Source organism: Ixodes scapularis, unplaced genomic scaffold (genome assembly GCF_016920785.2).
Source record: "Ixodes scapularis isolate PalLabHiFi unplaced genomic scaffold, ASM1692078v2 PGA_scaffold12__126_contigs__length_90152505, whole genome shotgun sequence".
NCBI lineage: Eukaryota > Metazoa > Arthropoda > Arachnida > Ixodida > Ixodidae > Ixodes > Ixodes scapularis.
This window is the reverse complement of record NW_024609838.1, coordinates 36296462-36317346: the sequence shown is the minus strand read 5'-3', so window position 1 is coordinate 36317346 and position 20885 is coordinate 36296462. Positions and strand designations below refer to the sequence as shown.

The window sequence follows — 20885 nt, the reverse complement described above, 5'->3', positions numbered from 1 at the left end:
ACATCTTTTCCATAATATATTACAGCAGCCGTTGGCCAAACCTTTTTGTTTCAAACTTCGAGCAAAACGACTGTGTACTACTAACTTTTGAGTGTCAAAGTGGCGCTCAAGTCGTGTGCACCACGCCAAGCAGGCACGCTATTTCAGTCTAAAGTACCGCTACCGTGGCGTCATCAATCTACCAGTTTATCAACTTTTTGGAACGAGTCATTGAATAAGTATGTTGACTGTCCCACTCCTCCCAGTGCCCCATTCCTCCCCACTCTCCACAAAACAATTTCTCACGCACGAACGATTAATTGCCGACTTATGTTGTTTTAAACTACTGTGTTTCTTCTTTCTGAGCTTCTCGCGTTACCATCAGCCATCTCTTCCTTCTCGTTGACCCTACGTTCGATCGCATTGAACTGCAATAGCTCACGCCCTCAGTGAGGTAAACCTTACGTCGCAAGAATACCACCACAGCCCTTAACTTGCTAACAACTACAGCCTGCACACTAACCATTCGAACCCACCGTTAAGGCGATCCGCTGCGATAATTACTACAGAGGCGCGGCTAGGTGGTTGAAACTGGGAGTGAAATTATCAACGGATGAATGAAGTTACTCGCATAAAAAATAAAAAAGTAAAAACTTCTCTTTGGGAAATCTGCGGAGGCATTCGCAGACGTTGTCATGACCGTGCTCGTCTATGCTCATTTTCATCTCAAGAAGAAAAAAAAAAAAAAAAAGCTTTGTGCATTGCTTATGCTCCGCGCGAAGTACTTCCTACAAGATTTCGTTGTCGGAAAAAAAAGCTATGTTTTCATCGTTTGAAACGCGTACGTTTCTATAAGATAACATACATGTTCATCTTATCTTAAATCTAATCTAAAATGATGTAATAAAAATAATAATAATAAGAAGAAGAAAAAAAAATAAAAATAAAAAAATAAAAATGATATATGTCTTAATTCTTCCCATAAATGGGGAAAATTAGTAATGCTCAACCTCAAGAACCGTAGTAATGCTTGCTACGGTTCTTGAGGTGAAATATGTGCCGCGGAGCTTCTCAGACAATCTTCCATGTGCCGCCGAGCTCAGCAGACGATCTTCGGAGACGTTTCACTATGGCGGCGCGCCTTTCCAATGTACAATTTTAAAAATGCGATCATTTATGCTTAAAAAAATAAGAAAACATAAATTTTAATACCTCATGGCTCCCATTTTTTAGTCAGATATGATCGATGGATGCGCCGCAGACTCTCGTATTTCACGTTGCACCATCTTCAGGCAGCACATCAACTAGGCGGGCACGGTCGTAACAACGTCTTCAAATGCCATCGCAAATTACCCAAGACTATATTTTTTTAACGAGATAAGTTTGTTTCTTGGTATTTTCACTGCACGCTTACACCACCTGACCGCACCTCTGTAGTGAACCGCATAGCGCTACCTTCAGAAACCGATATTTCCGGACCGTTTAACGTAGCTTCGAAGCGTTAGTATGTGGTGCCGTGGAAGCGTTAGTTGACCATGTGGTGCCAGGGAAGAATGCTCACGTCATTACGAAAATGCAGTTTGTCGCACCAGCGCTACTGTTCAACGTATTTGGTACATTCGCGAGTGTTCGATGAATATTCTTCTATTAGCTGTAAAACAGCAGATTGCTGGGTATAGTTGGTGATTGACCGATATAATGAAAAACTGTGTAAACTAGACACTAGGGTTTAAAAAAGAAAACACAAACCAAGCGCTATTACCTGTCCTGTGAGTTTCGCCGACTCCATCCCGTCCATTCTGCGCTGCATTTCATTGTGAACGCCAGAGATAGCTAATGTCACTTAGTGTCACACTGCCATAGATCATACAAAAGACACTGTGTATGTTCACGCTGAAGGCATCATGACAAAATTATCTGCGCCTCAAGCATGTTCAAAGAATGTTTATGTCACACGTATGTGTGCTTCGAACATAGCTACAGACAGTTTTTGTACGAGCAATGTGACAGAACCACTATACAAGGACGAAACCATGTCTGAGACAGCCTCTGCAGACTGTCTTTCGTAGGATTCATAAGCAGTATGGCCGCCACTTAAGAACGATAGCCAAGGACGCTAGGCGCCTTAGCTACCGCGAGGCAAGCTTCCCCTTACGTCTTGGTCGTCCAGGTCTGCCTCCAGCCGTAGACGCTGTGGAGGTCGTAGTGTGGAAGCTCCTGGTGCTCGCCCATGCCAGCGCTCATGCACAGCGTTCCCTCGTGCAACTTGGTCCGGTTCTCCGATTCCCTGTAGGCATCTGCGCCACACAAGCAGAATCACGAATGACAACGGGCCTTTGAGAGCTGTCCGAACAGGACACACTTTCTGCTATGCACGGCAAAAGAAAAAGAAAGAACCGTAAAAGCTTTTTGCGGGAACACGCTAAAGATATAAAAAAATCGTTAAAGACACTTGAGACTGCTTGCGTACAAGAATGCGAAAGCGGTCTTACACGCAGCGCATTCTTACAACCCCCTATTGAAAAATCTCATTTGTGTGAAAACTTTATGTATCCAATAAACACAATGAATCATACAAGATATATAAGAACATATAGGAACATATAAGAACCATATAAGAAACTTATACGAAACTTCTCACAAGTTTTGTATATGGTCTTATATATTTTGTATGATTCATATGTGTTTATTGGATATGAAATTTTTTATACAAATGGATTTTTCACTAGGGCAGTGCTCCACGGCTTCCTTTTTTACATGGCGCTCCGGCTCCGGCGCTCCGGCAGTGGCCGGAGGGGGCGCTCCGCCACTGCGCAGGCGCAGCGCCCCCTCCGGCTCCACGGCTTCCGTGACGATGCATCTGCGTTGTTGTCCTTTTCTTTGTGTTTTATTTATGAGGCACGTCCGCTTTGACCATGAGCGGTCCCGCCGGCTTTCGTGACAAAGCATCTGATATGACGCGCCGCAGCCAATGGGAATTTATTGCTTGTTTCGCTGTTACAGACAATGCCGGCTTCGCTCCACGGGACAGTTAATGCTTTCGCACTAACAAGCAGACAGCATTAACCGGGTACAACTAAAAAATAGACATGCTTATTGTTAAAGGAAAAACTTTCTCTTGGGATGAGGAAATTGTTCCGCTATACTTCGTTTAAGCTTAAGTCCAGACGCAGCGGACGCTACGAGCTAATGGGACCAATCAAACAGCGTCAAAAAGGCAAGTCACTAGGCCTTTTATGTCTATGACTGGATTAGCGATGATAGGACACGTTCAAAACATGACGGACACCATGATGGTGCGCTTTTGACGCTCTCTGATTAGTGCCTTCAGCTCTTCACGTCGGCTGCATCTGGGCTCAAGGTGAAATGAAGTATAAACCAATTCAACTCACTGACGTCACGCCAATGCGGTGGCGCTGCTGTCGGTACTGCGCATGCGCAGACCCTTCGCTCCTCCCGATTTTGGTTTCTGCGCATGCGCAGTGCCCACACCTCATATGGGCCAGGCGGGCTTGTCTGTAAACACTACTTTGGTGTATAGTACTGCAGTGACACCACCGTGCGCAAAAGAAACGCGGCTGTCTTGATTCTGTAGCTGTTGTTGCAAACTGCAGAAATGTAAGGAACAACGTTGAGCAACTTGCTGGTCTCATTGAGTCTGTCTAGGCTTATATAGTATTCGGAATAGAGTCATTGCTAAACCCGTCTATTGCAGATAGTCAGGTCTTTCCAAAAGAGTACATTTCTTTTGTTTTTAATATTTATTAATGTCAGTAAGAATCTTTGTTTATGAGGTTGTTCGCTAATAATTGGGTTTTGTATAAAAGAGTTAAGAGTGAGAATAATGTCGCTGAGTTACAAAAGGACTTAGACCGTATTGATACTTTGTGTTCTAAAAGCAAAAAAAAAATGAATTTGAATACCTAAAAAAATGTACATGTCTTACAAAAAAAAATTGAAAATCAGTATCATATAAATAACAATCAACCTACACACAACTATCTAGACGTCATTTTATCCACTGATTATTTATGGGAGTGCTAACGTGGATGATGTGATGGATACAGCCAGTGGGGCGCTAACATATGTGAGGCAAAGATTTTAGAATATATCCCTGCCGTTTGGGACCCTACATAAAAAAGGTTGATAAACTGTAACAAATACAGACTAGAGCTGCTCGGTTTGTCTTGAAGCGCTATGGGCGGAAGGGCAATGTTACTAAATAAAAATAATTTAATAAATTGAGAATCGGTGTCCATTCGACGAACAAAAGTTCGATTAAAATTCTTACTTTTATCATTTAATTTTAGAAAAAGGAATCAATAGCGCAACTGATTGGGAAGAACGATATGTCTCTCATCGAAATGATCAAGTCTTTAAAGTCGGAGAATGCCAGCCAGAACAAACATTTACGCAATTCGTTTGTATTTTCTTTTTTTCTTAAAACTATTATACAGTGGATTTGGCTGTCTTCAGAGCAAGTATACTCTGCTAATGAAGGCTTGTTTGTTTTTTTTTCTTTTTGCAATACTGTAGCTCCCCTGCTGTAACACAATCGGGCAATTCGGGGTTATCTTTGAATAAAGAATAAAGAAAAAAAAAAGAAAACCGTTGCGGCGTGCGCACGCACTTTTTCGGTGAAGACATTAACCGAGCAAACACCACGGCTTCCCTCCTCACCACGTCGCTATCGTATCCTGCCTTTCTTTGTTTTCGGGAGGTCGGAAACTGGCAACAACAGCGGTGGCTCTGACGACAGCCAGCAGGGTGCGTGACGTTCCGCCCTACGTCATGAGCACGCTCCGAGGGTTTGTACAAGGACGCTAGCGGAGAATGACTCCCCCACCCCCGGGACAAAAAAAAAAAAATCGTTCCAGGGCGGACCAGAAACAATGTGAAGAGCCCCGCTTCCGTCCAGCAAATAGTGTCGATAGCAGAATAGCTGTCCTGTGCGGGCAGCCCTTTAATTAAGCAGCTTTAGTATAACGTTGGAATACGTAACGGGGAGATCGATGTCCGAATGTGTTCGCGCACCGCAGCTCCAAGCGCGTGAAGCGAAAGCTCGCGCTGCAGAGCCCAGGGGTCCTGGGTTCAATCCCAACCCCTGCCCGTTTTGATCTGGATGAGCATCTCACCGGCGTTCACAGTCCAGTATCACTACTGTGTAATGCACGTAAAAAAAAAAAAAAAGGCCAGAAGTAGTATTGCACTGGCTAATTTAGTCATCTACAGTTGAGACACCAGACGCCCACCGAGGATAACTTCCGGCTGTCTAATGATCATACACGCAACACAATTATTTATACGGAGCGCCAGTGCCATCGGAAGCTCTCGCTATGACGTCGAAGCACGCTCTTCACTGCGCATCAGGAGCCGTACCGTGGCCGCGGTAGCCAGCGCTGACGCCGCGCAAAAACATCCTATCGGCGTAGAATTATCGCAATGTCGTTACGGTTGTCGCCATGCCGGAATGAGAACGTACAGCGAATTAACCTTGGTGCCTCCGACTATCGTCGCGGTGGTTTTTTGTCCAGCAGCGTGGCATAAAGATGGCGGTTGACTAAAACGTTGTTGATGTTGTTGTTTGTACATTAGGGAGTTGTAGAGAACCGTTTTTGCACCTTCGATCCGGTACGATTGACACTCCAGTATGAACTGCGCATCTGCGAGTTTTCTGCGATAGCGCATGCGCAGTGCGTACCGGAGGGCCTATCGTAGCATATCTGATGTGCAAAAACGGTTCCCTAAAACTCCCTATTACCTGCCAGTTCCAGTATACGGTAACGGTAACGGGAGTAGCATACTGCGATGTTAAGACGCTTTAACGAATCCCAAGTGTACCGTACGAGCGACATGATTAAGATCAAATTTCCAGTAAAAGTTCATTGCACTGCCTTTTTGAAACGTCACTTTAAGCTTACACTGAAGGCATTAGAACACTCTTTGTTTTGTTTTCATTTGTTTTGCTTTTCTAAAAGTTGTTTCTTTTACGGGACTCAAAAATATGTTCACTGTTCTTCCACAATTTTCAGACAGCTAACTATTTCTTGTCAAAGTACATCAGGCGACAAGTGTCTCGATAGAGGATTCATTGTCCGCCGGAAACGCCAATGTCTGCATTAGCAGATGCCGTGATTTCTTTTCTGGGGCAGTGTATAAAGCATTTACGGTGATTAAAGGAGTGTGGTAATTCGTTGTGAATATTTCTTGGGCCATGAGAACACAGCTCTGAATTTGAAGGTAAAACAAAATAATAAAGATTTGTGCCAGCGAGCCTGAAGATGTGTCGAGTCAAAGCGAAGCAGTTCTTACATGGTAGGTATGGTGGATCTTCCCATTTGCTTTCGGGACATACTTGGGCCTGGCACGACGCGTCTCCTGGTTGGCAGTTTAGGTCAGCGCTGAATTCTGCCGGCTCGTTGACGTCCTGAAAGGCAAGATGGTCATACATCGAAGGCCAGAAATGTTTTTTTGTTATTCTATACCAATGACTAAAATGGTTTGAGGATGATGCAACAAAAAAAAAGAGTGTTGAGACGGTTATATTTAAAAACGTCCGGTGTCCTTTAAAAAATGTCCAACGGGTAATTTAGAACTTGAATTACCTGATCTTAAATATGTAGTTAAATATTCGAACGCACCTGTATGAATGGTCAATATCCGTATGACTTGGAGACCGGCATAGCCGGAACAGCTTTCTGTGGTGTTCCATAATCAACATGTCCCATAACGAGCACTTTTATAATGTACTCGAAAACTCCTATACAGGTTGGACAGCCAAGAAGCGTGTGGCAGGTGTCTTAAATAAGAAAGTTTCCTCCTTCATTAAGCTAAAAGGCTGCACTAGAATTCGAAAACGTACCAGAAATATTGCGCTGAATTCGGTGACATTCCCCTGGTACTCTTCAATCAGGTTTTTCCACCAGTTCCGCGTGCGGTTTTTGAAAAAGTCCGGAAACGCTGACAAGCCAGAGGGTAACCCCTGGAAGCAAGACACGATTTTTATGTTCACGCGTGGATGCATCACGAGCCCTATGACCATGACTCTGTTCTAATTCTTAAGGAAGCGACTGTGGTCCCTTGTTCCTTACCTTTGCTAGAAGGACAGCATTGGTATTAGATACAGGTGGATTGTTCCCCTGTCGCACAAAAACGTCCTGAGCAAGCCCAGTTTTGTACGGAGCGTAGACTGTCCTGTTATCGGCGGCGATGGCAGGATTCTAGACCATTCAAAAGAGGTCAGTGTCATCATTTTACACCACTTCAATAGGAGTTGGAAACAATAGCGAGTTGTAGAATAGCATACCCAAAAAACTTTTCGTGCGCAAAAACAAAAAAAAAATAGCGTCGTCAACATGCCCAAACTTCCAAATGCGGTTTGGGCTTGGTGCACGTGCTGGGGCGACGACGCTTTTCTTCGGCGCGCGCAAAGCTTTGTGGGTACGCTTTTTTTTAAACTTCTTAATTAGGAAGAACACTCAATAGATTAGATACTGGACAATTCATACAGGTGTCAGAAGACACAGCCCGTCTGCTAATGTTCACGACAGCGGCCAGTGATGTTACCAAACTCGTTCCGTCTTCAAAAGTTTCAAGAATCACTGCAGACACATTGTCGTAAACAATGGCGGCTTAGGCTATAAGAATGCAGAATTTTTTTTTTTAACTTGTTGGAAGAATATACCTGCACGCTTGCTAACTTCTGAAAATGAGAAAGCCCCCCCAGTAAAACAATGTAGGCCGCACGGTACATCGGAGAAACTGTGGCGGCGCAGAACGTATTGCGCCAGCACAAGTTGGTTATTTGACTTGTAGAACATTTCTTGTGCTTCCCTTTAAGTCCGACCGTAGCCGACGCTACGATCTACTGGGGACCATTAAGCAGCGCCAAAAGTGCTTCGTCACGGCACTTGTCGCTTTTGTTCGTTTTGCTGGGGTTTTCGCTTAACAAGTGTGTGAATACAAATTACTCTTACCAGGTGAAAGAGGAAAAAAGGAATCTATACTTACAAGGATGAGCCCGACCTGAACGCCAGAGTTTGCAAGTTGTTGCACGTAAGTTGCGAGGCCGTTGAAGTTGGAGCTTAGAGTGAACGCCCTTGAGTCTTGAGAAACATCCAACCATAACGCGTCCTTTAAAAAAAAATGCATCTTAAGAAAAGGCGCGTGCCGTCATCTTGGACCAACAACTCATTTACTCGGTTAACGAGCAGGACATCGTAAAGTGCAAACGGGGCATACCTTTGGAACGCCGCCTTGATCCAAAACGGTCACGGCCAGCTTCAGACTCGCCAAGGTCGGAATCCGTTGCAACCAGTGTTGGTAGCCCAAGGCCCAAAACGGTGGTAAGAAGGGGTTTCCGATAACCTGAGGACGAATAACATCCTTGAGGCATATGCAGAAGAAAACATGTCCCTCTATAATATAATTGGCAGTGGTTGACACTAGAGCCACCAAATAATGTATGCTTCGAAATAACGACACTTCAGCCATCTTGGTACTTAAAGTCATGGTTGCCGGTCATCCGAAGCTTTATTGGAAATGGCAGGAAACTGTTTTACGCCATCTAGAAATTTTTAAACAGTTCGCGACAAAACAAAATTATATCGCCTGAGCTTCCTGTGCTCAGGAGGGGAGATTTCTTAATCGTAATGATCAGAAATTGCATCTGCTCTGCACTAAGGACAGAAATGGTGGCGACCAAAAGAAAATCGGCAAATAGAGCGCCGATACTCTAGGAGTAGCCTATTTGGGGGCTTTAAACTCGTTTTAACCTCAACAATTGGCAGAAAATAAAAAAAAAAGCTTCTGCTGCGTGCAATTATGCTCAACATAAAAACACATTTTTCCGGAGTTTTTATGGAGAAAACCACTGCTCGTCTTACCCCTTTGTAAACAACAGGCAGATAAATTCATCCAATGCATGTCAAACTTAGTCATATAAAAAAAGTCTCCTCTACAAGTTTATGCGAACAAAATGTGTTTTCACATGTAATCACAGACAACTCGAAAATATACATCTTATAGCAGGTACTATACTCGCAGTATTTTTTAATTAAAATAACGTCTATACCAATTAAGCATTTTTGTTTCTTTCCTTTTTCTCAACTATGCACGACCCACAAAAAGTGCATATCAAGCTCATACCTGAAAAACCCCGAGACAGGCTTTTTCAAGTATAAACGTTCAACAGCTAGCCTGCGCCACAACTCTTATTTCGCATGAAGCTTCATCTAGACAAAATGACGGGATGGCCCTGATCACCCTAGTCGAACCACATGTTAGCTTCTGAAAGTTCATTGCATGTAATACTCCGTTTATGAACATGAAACGCGCAAGCAATCGTTTCTTCTTCTGGCCCTCCAATGTGCAGCTGAAAGTCTAATTAGGTTCTAGGTACTTTGCCGTATAAATTGCAAACAGGTGATGCTTAGGTTACAAGGAACTTTGGGAACTTTGCTGCATAAGATGCATGCAAGTGACGTTTGCGTTACAAGGAGCTTTGCTGTAAAAAGTGCTTGCAAGGGATGCTTGGGTTGCAATGAACTTTGCGAAAACGAAGTCAGCTGTTATGCTTAAAGCATATCCTACACGTCGTCTTTACAACCATTTCTTCCGGACTATAGTTAGCGGACTCTACATGTTTAAAATATAAAGTTTTACGCAGCCTACAGGTGTGGACAATGCAAGAATGTTTTACAGGATCGTTCACTATGACTAGATATTATTTATTTAATAACAAGGTATATTAATTATTATTTATATATGATACAATTTTTAAGCTAGTAAATCGGGCATTTGTTAAGGTGTGCTGTGTATTTTTTTTCTTTTTTCTTACGTCCGGACTATGCACCAAATGTAAACTATTTAGGAAAAAAAATATTTTTCGACTGAAATTTGTTTTGGCGGGCTACACACCGGGTGCGTTCTACAGTCCGGAAAATACGGTACGTGCGGAAAAAAAAAAAGGAGAAGCACATTCACCTTATGGTATAGCTGTATCACGTGGTTTGGCGTAGATCCAACGAAGAAGTACAGATCCAGGATGCCACCTATGGCCGCCAGGGCGATGCTGCCGCTGCCCGTCACCGTGTAGTCTGCGAAACAAAGAATCCTTGAGTTGTGGTCCCACTGCTTATACGTCATACAAGGAACAGAGTCTGCAAGCACTGCCTGAGGCGCGCTTCTTCCTCGTCGGTTGGTCACATAAGTCATTCAAAAACAGCCTGCATACATGTCCAAAGCACACGCAGGCGTAAAAAGCAAAGATGCTTGGAACATGCTCGAGATGTGCCTTCAGATAAATCTGTCATCATGTCTCAAGACCGTGAATTTTGAATCATGTATAAGTGCTATAACTGCGGCTTTAGTTTTCTTTCTTTGTTTCAAGTGTTTGTTTCTTTAACGACACAAGTGTACAATCATCATTACCCATTGCATTGCTGTTCACCAGCAGTACACCCCATGTCGTGCCGTCTCCCTTTGGGTTCATGAAGAAAGGATGGACGCCTCCAAAGTTGTTCCACGTCTGGAACAAAAACACGAAAAGAACTGTAGTATTTGGTGTGCGACGACTACGCGTACGACCATGGTCGCCGAGAGTCGTACCACTGTGACGCCGCGCCAGGAATCTAGGAAGTTATGGTACAACTACGGTCGTTAACGTGCTAAGAGTTCGGGGAGAGCTCCTCCCCACCTTTAGCAGAGCGAACCGTGGAGAGGAAGTCATCTCTCCCGTAGACTCAAAGTGTAAAAGCGTTCCTGTGTACCACTGGAGCGTCTTACCGGGGAAAACAATTGGAACGAGAGCAAAGTCAGGATTATTTCCTTCAGCCTGTTTGTTGTTTGTGGTACATCAAACGCCGCAAACGTCGACAGCAACGTTCATTTTTTTTTTTTCTGGCGCAAAGGGGGTTCTATTTGTTGGGCCCTCACTCTACATTGACCTGCCAGCAGTGTGGGATGTAGCGCTTTACAAGTAACGACTTTCTTGACAGCGCGTTACTTTCTTCTTCTTTCTTTTCAGGAACGCACTACCGTATATGTTATATTTCTAAATGACCAGCAAGTACAGTATTCTCGTTACTATTTGATGGCATCGTCAATAAAATATTGCTGCTAGTTACTCGTCACTTTTGGCTATTACTTGGTTTTCGCTTTAGCCTAAAAACAAATTATATTTTTTTGTAAACTGCGTCGAAAAAGGGAATAATATTTGCTCCTCCGCGGAATCATTTTGAAATTCCTCCCAAAGCCCCAATCAGAATTAAACAAAATATATTCTACAAATTTGCAAAAATAAATTAGCTAAATACTTTAAAATCACTTCGCCAAAAGTTTAATTGTTGAAGCTTATCGCTGCCAAAAAATACTAAATCTAAAGTAACACAAATCTATAGCGTTCCTCATTTCTTGGAAGTAACGGTGAAGCTATTTCGTTACCTATCTTCGGTAACTGACACAACACTGTCCTGCCACAGACTCACCTTTGTCGAATAATTGGAGCCGTGTCTCGAGAACATGGTACCGCTGCCGGCGCCCAGCATGATTCCGTCGTGGCCGTTCTCACCGAAACCGTAAATCTGTTGACCGCTGTATGGCAACACGATCTGCAGGAACTGCTCCGTCATGATAGGGTACCAGGAGTCCAACCTGAGGAACCGAAAAGTATAATCATTTACAATGGGGGAATAAACTATGTTCAATTCAAACCTGAGAGATATGTATTCGCTGGGTGCCATATTTGAGCACGCTGCTTACATCTGATGCGCGGGACAAGCCATAGTCGAGCAGCCTGATCATAGGGCATGAGCCAAAAGTTACATGTTCCATAGACGCCGCATTTTAGCCCCTTGTTCATAATGAATTTGCTAAAAGTCACGTTCTCTGACTCGGCATATTTTAGCACGTTGTTCAAAGCGCACACGAAGAAAGTCCAGTTTTCTCTGGACGCCTCTTTCACCTCCTCTTTACTCGTCTCAAGACCTGCCTGCTACATCAGACCCGGTCGGGATCCCTCCTCGTTCCCGTCCTCCTCAAGAGGATGCACCCTCGGATCCCACTGAGTGCACCAATGGCCAAACACCCCCTACTCTCGCGCATCTTCTATAGAACCCTTTACTCAACAGTTCGTTCTCCTGCACGATCTTTCGTCTGCCCCCTCCACTCTTGCCGAGTGGCTGAACCACCCCTCTTCACCCGACCTCGGTCGGGTCCTCGCGGCATCTCATTTACTCCGAAACCCTCACCAGGCGCCCCCGCTTCGCTCCAAGTTACTCAGGTCCGTTCTTTATGGCCCCCTCCTGTCGTCTCGCTCTCTCTGTTGACACAAGGGAGAGCTCGACGACACATCCGTGACCAAACAGCATAGCGCTCAAAGCGCTAACTCCTTTGGAAGTTGAATAAAGACGCTTCAAAGCAAAGCAAATTCCTTTTGCATATTGAACTTAATAATTTGTAGTTTAAGAGGTATGGTTTCAATTAAAAACTCCCTGAGCGTCATTGAAAATCATAAAATACGCGCACCTTACAAAACTACAAAGCACGCGCAGCATTCTACGGTATTCCAAACGAACACTCAATATACACGTGTTTCTTTTTTTATTTTTTTTTTGTCCTATTAAAGTGCATGTCCGCGACAGCGGTCCTGAACCCCGTGGCCAACACGCGCAACCCTCGTGTCCCCTCCCCACCGTGCCCCTCCCGTAGGAGAGATGGTATAGTGTAACTCGAGACGGCGAAATAAATCGCTGTGCACGCAGTTTGAATGACATTGCGAGATTAAGTTTTGATGCTTGAATTCACCTCCGTCGTGCGAAGAATGTGTGGTTGCGCACATTATTGCGCACTTCGGTCACGGAAGTGCTTTGGATATTAATATATTCCTACAAGACCACGATCTGTTGAAACACCCCTCACCTAACCCGACATATTATTAACGCCTTTCGAAAGGGGTATTCACGCGGATGAGCTCCCTCAAGGAAGGATGTGCGTGACGTCAGCGATTGGCCGAACCAGCGGGATACCCTCCCCGATACCAGCATTCACATGGAGTCACGGGGGGCGGAGATGTATGAATGGATTGATGCTAACGGCTGTACCCTTTATATCGGGCGGTAGCTTGAGCCACCTAGACAAAACTAGCCAAGAGTGTTGTCAGTGTTAACAGACGCATTTCGCGGTCGCACTCTGACGAGAGTAGAAAAATGGATGGGTAGATGAAACAGCGGTACGCTAGCGGCGCTGTTGGACACGGGGGACGATGCATTGCTTGCTGCTAAAAAAAATATGCTGGGTGAAAGGGTGGACGCAACACAAAGAACGTGGAATCCAAAACCAGTAGTACGAGGATATGCTTGATCAACGACAACATTCAGGATGTAAAAGAAATTTTCAAGGAGCCGACGGCATCCACAAGCCACAACAAGGTAGGCAATCCGGATGCCGCCGCCGGTATCCAGCAGAGCAGGATCTCTACACCTGACAGACACGCGAACGAAAAACCGCCAGCTGCGAAGATATATTACTCGCCAAGGTGGAGAGGGAACACTTCGTGCAGCCCAAGCAAAAAAGCTCCCCCATCCCCCGGGAACCATGTCTCACTCTGAAAAATGTCTGTGCGTCCACTTTCACGCACAACACCTTGGAGAGCCAATCACCACAACTTACGGAGGCAGCTCAGCGAATGACGATGCCGAAACATATGTTTAGACTGAAATACGCAGTCTAAGTTGTAACATTAAGCAATGCAAATCGTCACGCTTGCATTCCTTAATGTCGCAACTCAGACTGCGTTTTTTGGTCTAAACATATGTTTCGGCATCGTCACTCGCTGCGCTGCCTCCGTAAGTTGTGGTGATTGGCTCTCCAAGGTGTTGTGCGTGAAAGTGGACGCAAAGACGTTTTTTAGAGTGTACGTCAGCGCGCCTCCGCACAAAAAGCGTGATGTTGTTATCCCGTGACGCGCATCTCGGGGAGCCAAGAAACGGATTTCTCTCTCGTGTTCATTCCAGACTTGTGCCTATCTCAAATACTCTATTCAAGATACTGTATTTCAAATATGTTTTAAGTATCTCGGTATCTTGCAAATAGTTTTGATCGAGAGTATTTGATACTGTATTTTAATTCCATTTTTGAGCATCTCATACTCATTATCTCGAAACACATTTTTGATATTCGACCTTTTTTCGAACTTGCGGTCTGAAGTGGCCTGGGCGTGGCACGAGCAAACTTTAACATTTTTTCGAGCTATTAAATCTTGTTGCTAGGTTCGATAAGCTACGCCGACTTACATTAATTGAGCTTGTGAAAACATCGCTTTTGTGACGAATGTGACTCATATCTCACACCAAAGTTCGTACAATCACTGTTTTAACCTTGCCTTCCCGAAGACACCTTTTGTTTCCTAGAGTTTCCCTCAAAAAATATCCTCAAACAAAAGGGGTGGTTTTACGGAAGTAAGGATTGTCACACTGAGGCGCAGAGCAAAACGGAAAACAACCCACAACAACAATGCAGACTTCAGTGTCCAGGAAACAACAAATAGGAAAAAATGCGCAGTGGACAGAAAAAGAAGACACTTTTTTTTGCTTGTTCTACATTTCATACCTCTACTGCACAACGTGGAGGTTTTTTGTTTATTTTCTTTTTGTCGTCAGTTCGGCACTTATTGCCCTTGCGAACACTGTCTGTAAGCGAACACTGATAAGCAGAGAATAGGACAGAAAACGAACTGTGAGCAGGATAACCCCTCAAAATGACAACAAAGCGTCCCCCAAAGTTGACTGCCTTTCTGAATGAAACCTACTTGAAGAAGGTGCGACCTGTGCTGTGGCTTTTATGTGGGCTCTCTTTGTTATCAATTCACTTATTTCCGTATCCCAAGTTCGTTTGTGTGAACTCCCTATATAGAAAATTTGAATTGTAGTTAAACGATGCGTCTAAGGTGCGCTGCAGGTCGTGATATTCAGCGATGTCCCTATTCGCAACTTTCAACGATGGTGGCACCGCGGTGTCAGGATCGCACTCCCCAGCTCCTGGATGATCGGCTTCACAAAAAGGTGACTGCCTACACCTTCCAGGCAGGAAAATAATAAAGTAAGGCTCTAATGCTCCTCGTATAAAGCAAAACTATAATTAATTACTGCTGTTCTACGACGATCCTATAGACGAAAGCAATTTTGATAGGCATCAGCGAGCCCCTTATAGGTCGGGAAAATTGCAAATAGCTAAAGCGACCTCTTTTTTTTTTTTTTGTCCCAGAAATGTTTTGTAACATGTATCAGTGATATCCTGCTTTTTATAGTTTTACTGCATAAAATAGCACTACGATTTTTTTCTGCCGTCTTGTGTTGTTGCGTGTTAATAAACCATTCTGGTAAACCAGAATTGCGAAACTGTATAATTGCGCTTGTCACTGACGTCGATACCAATTACCCAATGCGGAAGTATCTTGAAAAGTAGTTGAATTACATCGCAAAGTATTTGTACTCTACTCAAGTTAATTTACAATGAAAGCAACTAGAGTAGTGTTTTGAACACTTAGTGGAGCAGGTATTTAGTAACGTAACTCAAATACTTTCATCGAGTATTTTGTCCAACACTGGTTTATACCCCTTAGCTAGGAGTGTTGTCAAGACGTTTGAAATAGCTGCACTGATAATTTTATAATATTAAGCAACGTACTATATTTATGGCACGCCAAACTGTTATTTGATTCACACTTGCTCGAGTCGACACAGGCGGTACCGCCGTCTTAAACCTCTCCGATAAGTGTACTATATGTCACTTACAGCTTAAGATACACAGGGCGTGTCAAGTCCCGAGCATATAATTATCGCCCCTCAATCAATCACATGGCGGCATTGGCGAATAAGAACGCCGAAAGACCAATCACAAAGCAAGGGGCGTGAGAAGCCACGCCCTCCGCTTCTTAAGCTCTCAGTGATCGTAGAACCTGCACATATTAACCAGAACGCGAGATCCAGCGTTCAACTCTTCGAAAACGCGATACCACTTTATAATAGAGAGTTCAGAAGTCTACTTACATTGGGATTTCGTTGTCCGTGCGAAGAATGCGAATTCTAGCGTATCCCTTCTTGGTCTGATTGGCTTCGATGGTGTAGGCGAGTTGGTCCTTGTTGATCGGCGGCATAGTCCTGGGGATCGCCCAAAGGCTCGAGACCGGCACTTCGTAGCGGGGACGGTCCTCGTCGTGAATCTGCGTTCACAATATATATATTTTTTTTTATTATTATTTTTGTGTTTGCTGTTGTTGTCATTAAAGGGACACTGACAGGGTATTTATGCTTTCACAATATATATTATTTTTGTCGTTGCTGTTGTTGTCATTAAAGGTACACTGAGAGGATAATTATGCTCGCCAAGATTCTTATTTGTACAGGACACACGAGTGCCCAACTACCCCTAACACAATTTACGGCTCGAAATTTGTTCTCTTTCCGCCCGAAAACCGTCGATTGAGAATTGTCCGGTTTGGGTCGCGCTCACTCTCTTCTCCGGGGTCATGGGCCGTTTTCTATGGTTTATACCAGAACCACCAAAGATCGTCTAAGTCGTGGGTCATCGAAGGCACACACTCAATACTAGAAATAGGCAGAAAATATGCTACCCATTTTTGTGGCTTCTAAAACGCTGCAAATACGTTCATCGAAAAAAAAGAAAAAGAAGTTGCACAGCCACGTGATTTTTGGCCAAAGTTCTTCTCCTCTATATTTCTTTTTCCTCCCCAGTCCAGTTTCGGTTTCAGTGTCGAACAATTGCGTTTTTTTGTTTTTTTTACGTTATTAAGAATACACGTGACGCTGTAGAAAAATATTGATTGGGTAGTGTTCCGACACCTTTATAAATCGCCTGGAAACAAAAATGTAAAAAAAAATGTTGAGGGGTGTTAGTTTTCCTTTAACGAATCGCTGTTAGCATATAGACTTGTAAATTCATATTTTTAAAATTCCAGTTGGAATCGAATGATGCCTTTCCTAACTTTGACAACAGTCACGGAAGTGTGGAGCCAACATGGAGTCTACATTGACTTCTCACTGACGTGCAACTCTTTGTTATCACCGATTGCACAGCAGAAGCGAGTCCCCCTTCATAGCTGTAACTCAGACGCTGAAAGCAAACGCGAAAGTCAAACTTGGGAGTTGCTCGTGCCAAACCAACGGAGGACATCGGGCGCGCTTCAGCAAACGACTTTGGATTCATTTTGACCACCAGGGGATCTCTGGCGCGCAGCCGAAATCTCAGTTATACAGTGCCTTCTCCGCAATAAACCCGCAAGTCACCTGCAACTTACAACTCTGCGAAGGCTTCGGCAGAGGAGTTGGGGCACCGCGATGACGACTGCGACACTCGCGTTCGCTCGTACTTGTTGCCGGCACATTTAGAACCAACCGCCAGAGTCGCGACATCCGACATGGCGCGTCGGCTTCTGTGACGTCATCTGTTGCCACTTCGGGGCCACTTTTGATGTATGAACGCAGGATAGGACGCTAAACCAGCGGAGAGCAAGTCGTCTGTTTCTAGCGCAGGAGTTGCAGTGACGTCAGAACGACGCCGAGTTCTGATTGGTTTTGATTGAAAGGACAGTGGGTAGACCTCAATGCTGAATGCCTTGAGGTCTACTCACTATATTTTTTTAATCAGGCAATAAGGTTTTGGCGATCTGATATCGTCGTAACCCTTCTGCAAGAAGCGGACGAACATGAGCTCACTCCGCATACCATCTAGGACAAAAGGCCTATGCTTGACGTCACCGTTGGTGAATCCCCGGCCCGCCCCAAGCAGCAAACTAGCTAAAGCTCGACGGGAGACGATAACAAGGCAGCAGGCCTGTCCGTCTTGGCGTTGCTGCTGGCGCAAGCTAACCGACGTTGCATGCATCCACTACCATTGACGTTTGGGGAGGGAAAATGTGTAGGCCTTTTCCTCTAGGTGGTACTGGCTAAACGCTCCAGACAATGACGCGTTTCTTGCACCGTGGTTCAGGTTCATGTTGTCCACTCACCCTCAATCTGAGGATATCCTCGGTGATATAGACGGCCTGCACCTTGACGTTGTTGATGACCTGGTTCATGAAGGGACTCTTCCTCGCGATGTCGTACGAGAGGCTGAAGTTCACCTCGCGGTCACCGTACGTCGTGTGCCTGTACCTGTACCCGAAGGCGTCTTCTCGCAGGAAGCACGTCCTCGTGCCCGTCGCCGAGTCTTCGACTGCACGGCAGCCGTAGTCGGCGCAGTCTTCGCACGAAAAAGAAGAGACAAGGTCGGTGAAATTCAAAAACAAAAGAAAAAGCACGACGCAAACAATGCGGAGCGCATGTTCGTCTGCTTCTTGCGCAGGGGTTACGGTGACGTCAGAACGCCGTGTCTTGATTAGCTCTGACTAGAGGGATATTGCGTAGACCTCTAGGCAGCTAGCCATTGAGGTCTACCGACTATCCTTCAGTCAGAGCCTATCATAACACGACGTTCTAATCAAATTTGGGGGTTTTACGTGCCAAACCTACGACGGGCATCTGGCACGCCCCAGCGGAGGACTGAGGACTAATTTGGACCACCTGGGGATCTTTTGACGTGCAACCGAAAGCTCGGTTACACGGCGTCTTCTCCGCAATAAGCCTCCGTCAGATTGCGGGCACCTCGGCCGGGCACACGGCGTTCTGACGTGACCATAACCCCTGCGCATGAAGCAGACGAACTTGCGCTTCGCATACCACTCTCTTGTGTGGAGCATAAAGCCCCAGATACACGGTTCATACATCATATAAAATACACAGTGTCCGCTGCAGACATTACCAAATTATCTGCAGATACATCTTAAGCATGATTCGAAGAATGCTTGCTTTATACCTATGTGTGCCTCGAACATTTCTGCAGACTGTTTTTTAAATGGTCATTCAACAAGAGAGAGTGTGGTCTCATGGAACTACTCGAAAGTTTGATTCTTTACAGAATTAGGACAATCTTCGAAGGTGAAGGGGAACGACACGGGAAGTGGTACGTTCTCCTCCTCGAGTTCCCTCACATTATTATTGTTCTCTTTTTTTTTTCTTTACTTTAGTTTTGGTTATTTTCACGAAATGGTAGGACAAAGGGTGTCCAAAAACTTTGAAAGCACGTGATATATGTACTAGAATTCTAAATTGACTTTGAGTGTGCGCGTGCGTCTGATGTTTTTGAGTGTGCTTAATCTATTTCTTTTATAAACGTCTGTATTCTGTGTGCCCTTCTCGACGGACTAGCCAATCAGTAAACCAACTCCGGTTTAAATCTTCATGATTCAACCAAATAATAGTTTATCTATCTATATAGATATATATAATCACCGGTCTATTTATAAGCAAACCAAACACGATTGCCGACATAACAAAACGGCGTTTTTTGGCGACTAATTTAGGCTGTGTCATTTGTTCGGAAAACAGAATACAAGCATGTGCTTCTGTCGGGCAGTTGGCGACACTTAAGCGTAAGGAGTTAAGGTTGGTAACAATGGTGTGCTTAGCATTTCTATGCGCTAGGTTTGTTGAACATTCACGTGTGGGACCAGCAAGGTCATATCCCAGGCGGCACAGATGTCCTATGCACGTCAACAGGACAACCATGGAACACCGAGACATCCCCAAGACGTCTTTGGAAGCATGCATTTTGTCTGGGATATTATCTCCGTTGACAACTTTCCTTGGCATCGATCCTGCACGTCTCGAAAGAAACAGATCCCCACCTGCGCCTTGGAGCGGACACGGGATATCCGTAGTCTTCTCCTCTTCTGGAGACACCCCCCCTCCTCCATCGCCTCCACCGCCGCTCGTTGTGTCCTCGGACGGCATGAAGGCGTAGTAAAATTTGCGATGCGTCGCTATGGTCACTGAGAGGGCTACCAGGATGATGATCATGCAGGCGAAGAAGAACACGGCGCAGCCGATGATGAGGTATTTCTTCGAAATGTTTTCTGCGAGCAACGAGAACAGACGGGACTCAGAGGCAATTTCGATCATTTGCAAAAGATATCCAATTAGGTTGTGTTAAGCTGTTTTGCACATCATACAAAAACTTTTGACACTGTTTTACTAAGTTACGTAGAGGTACAGTGCACCCCAACCTGAGGCTGACACGACGAGATGGTCTGGTTTTGGCACTCCCTCATGCTATTTCTGCACCTACAGGTCGAACTACGTGGTGACGTTGTGACGTCCCGATCACAACCCAGCACGGGAAAGGTATTCCAATTTCCGATATGACCAATTTTGCTTTGAGTAGCCGGATATAGATCAATACTTGGGTAACCGAGTTCCGGTGCCACGTTTGAGTTGCACTGTATACAATCCCAAGTTATTGCGACGCCTGTACTTCGTATGCCGCGTACCACTGTACTCCTTGAATTGGTTGCCTCGTTCCTCCATACTTTCTCCTATCTCGACGTAATGCAACCAAACGTTCAAATTCTCCTTAGTGGATAAGTCTTTAGTTGTCAGTTTTTGTCCCCAACTTGTCCTCATCTATACCTCTTTGAAGACTTCATTTTTAAACCCATCGGCGATAGAATATATACGGTTTCGTCTTTAAAATGGTAGAGCCCAAGTCTCAGTTAGCGCAATCACGGGCTTGAGGTGTGCGTTGATGTTTCACTTAAATATTTCTTTACGGCTTGATGCAAAAAATAAGCCATCTGAGTTATGGAAACTGCTGATGTGTCCTTTGAAAACCACGATTATATATTTTCATTTTAATAATGCAATGGAGGTGTTTTTGTTAGCACAGTCTGACACCATGCATCATAAATATTTCGACAAGGTATATTTACTTCTCGCCACTCAAAATGAAGTGATATTCGGTGACTACCAAGTATTGTGGTCCTCGAAATCATTGCACTTATTAGCTTACCATTT

General features: G+C 44.6%; 1 protein-coding gene across 1 annotated transcript in view; it reads right to left on the bottom strand.

Moving 5' to 3' along the window:
• The window catches only part of LOC120836124 (probable maltase-glucoamylase 2), a 37826-nt gene extending 19738 nt beyond the window's left edge, over positions 1-18088 (bottom strand). The window contains exons 1-11 of the mRNA XM_040214552.3: positions 18005-18088; positions 16026-16198; positions 11466-11631; positions 10411-10507; positions 9964-10076; positions 8221-8346; positions 7990-8112; positions 7071-7199; positions 6842-6961; positions 6292-6406; positions 2135-2276 (exon numbers count right to left, since the gene is read on the bottom strand). Of these exons, the coding sequence (XP_040070486.3) occupies positions 2135-2276; positions 6292-6406; positions 6842-6961; positions 7071-7199; positions 7990-8112; positions 8221-8346; positions 9964-10076; positions 10411-10507; positions 11466-11631; positions 16026-16198; positions 18005-18073 (1373 nt within the window). The 5' untranslated portion in view covers positions 18074-18088. The remainder of the gene's footprint in view (positions 1-2134; positions 2277-6291; positions 6407-6841; positions 6962-7070; positions 7200-7989; positions 8113-8220; positions 8347-9963; positions 10077-10410; positions 10508-11465; positions 11632-16025; positions 16199-18004) is intronic.
• Between the last annotated feature and the right edge of the window lie 2797 nt (positions 18089-20885).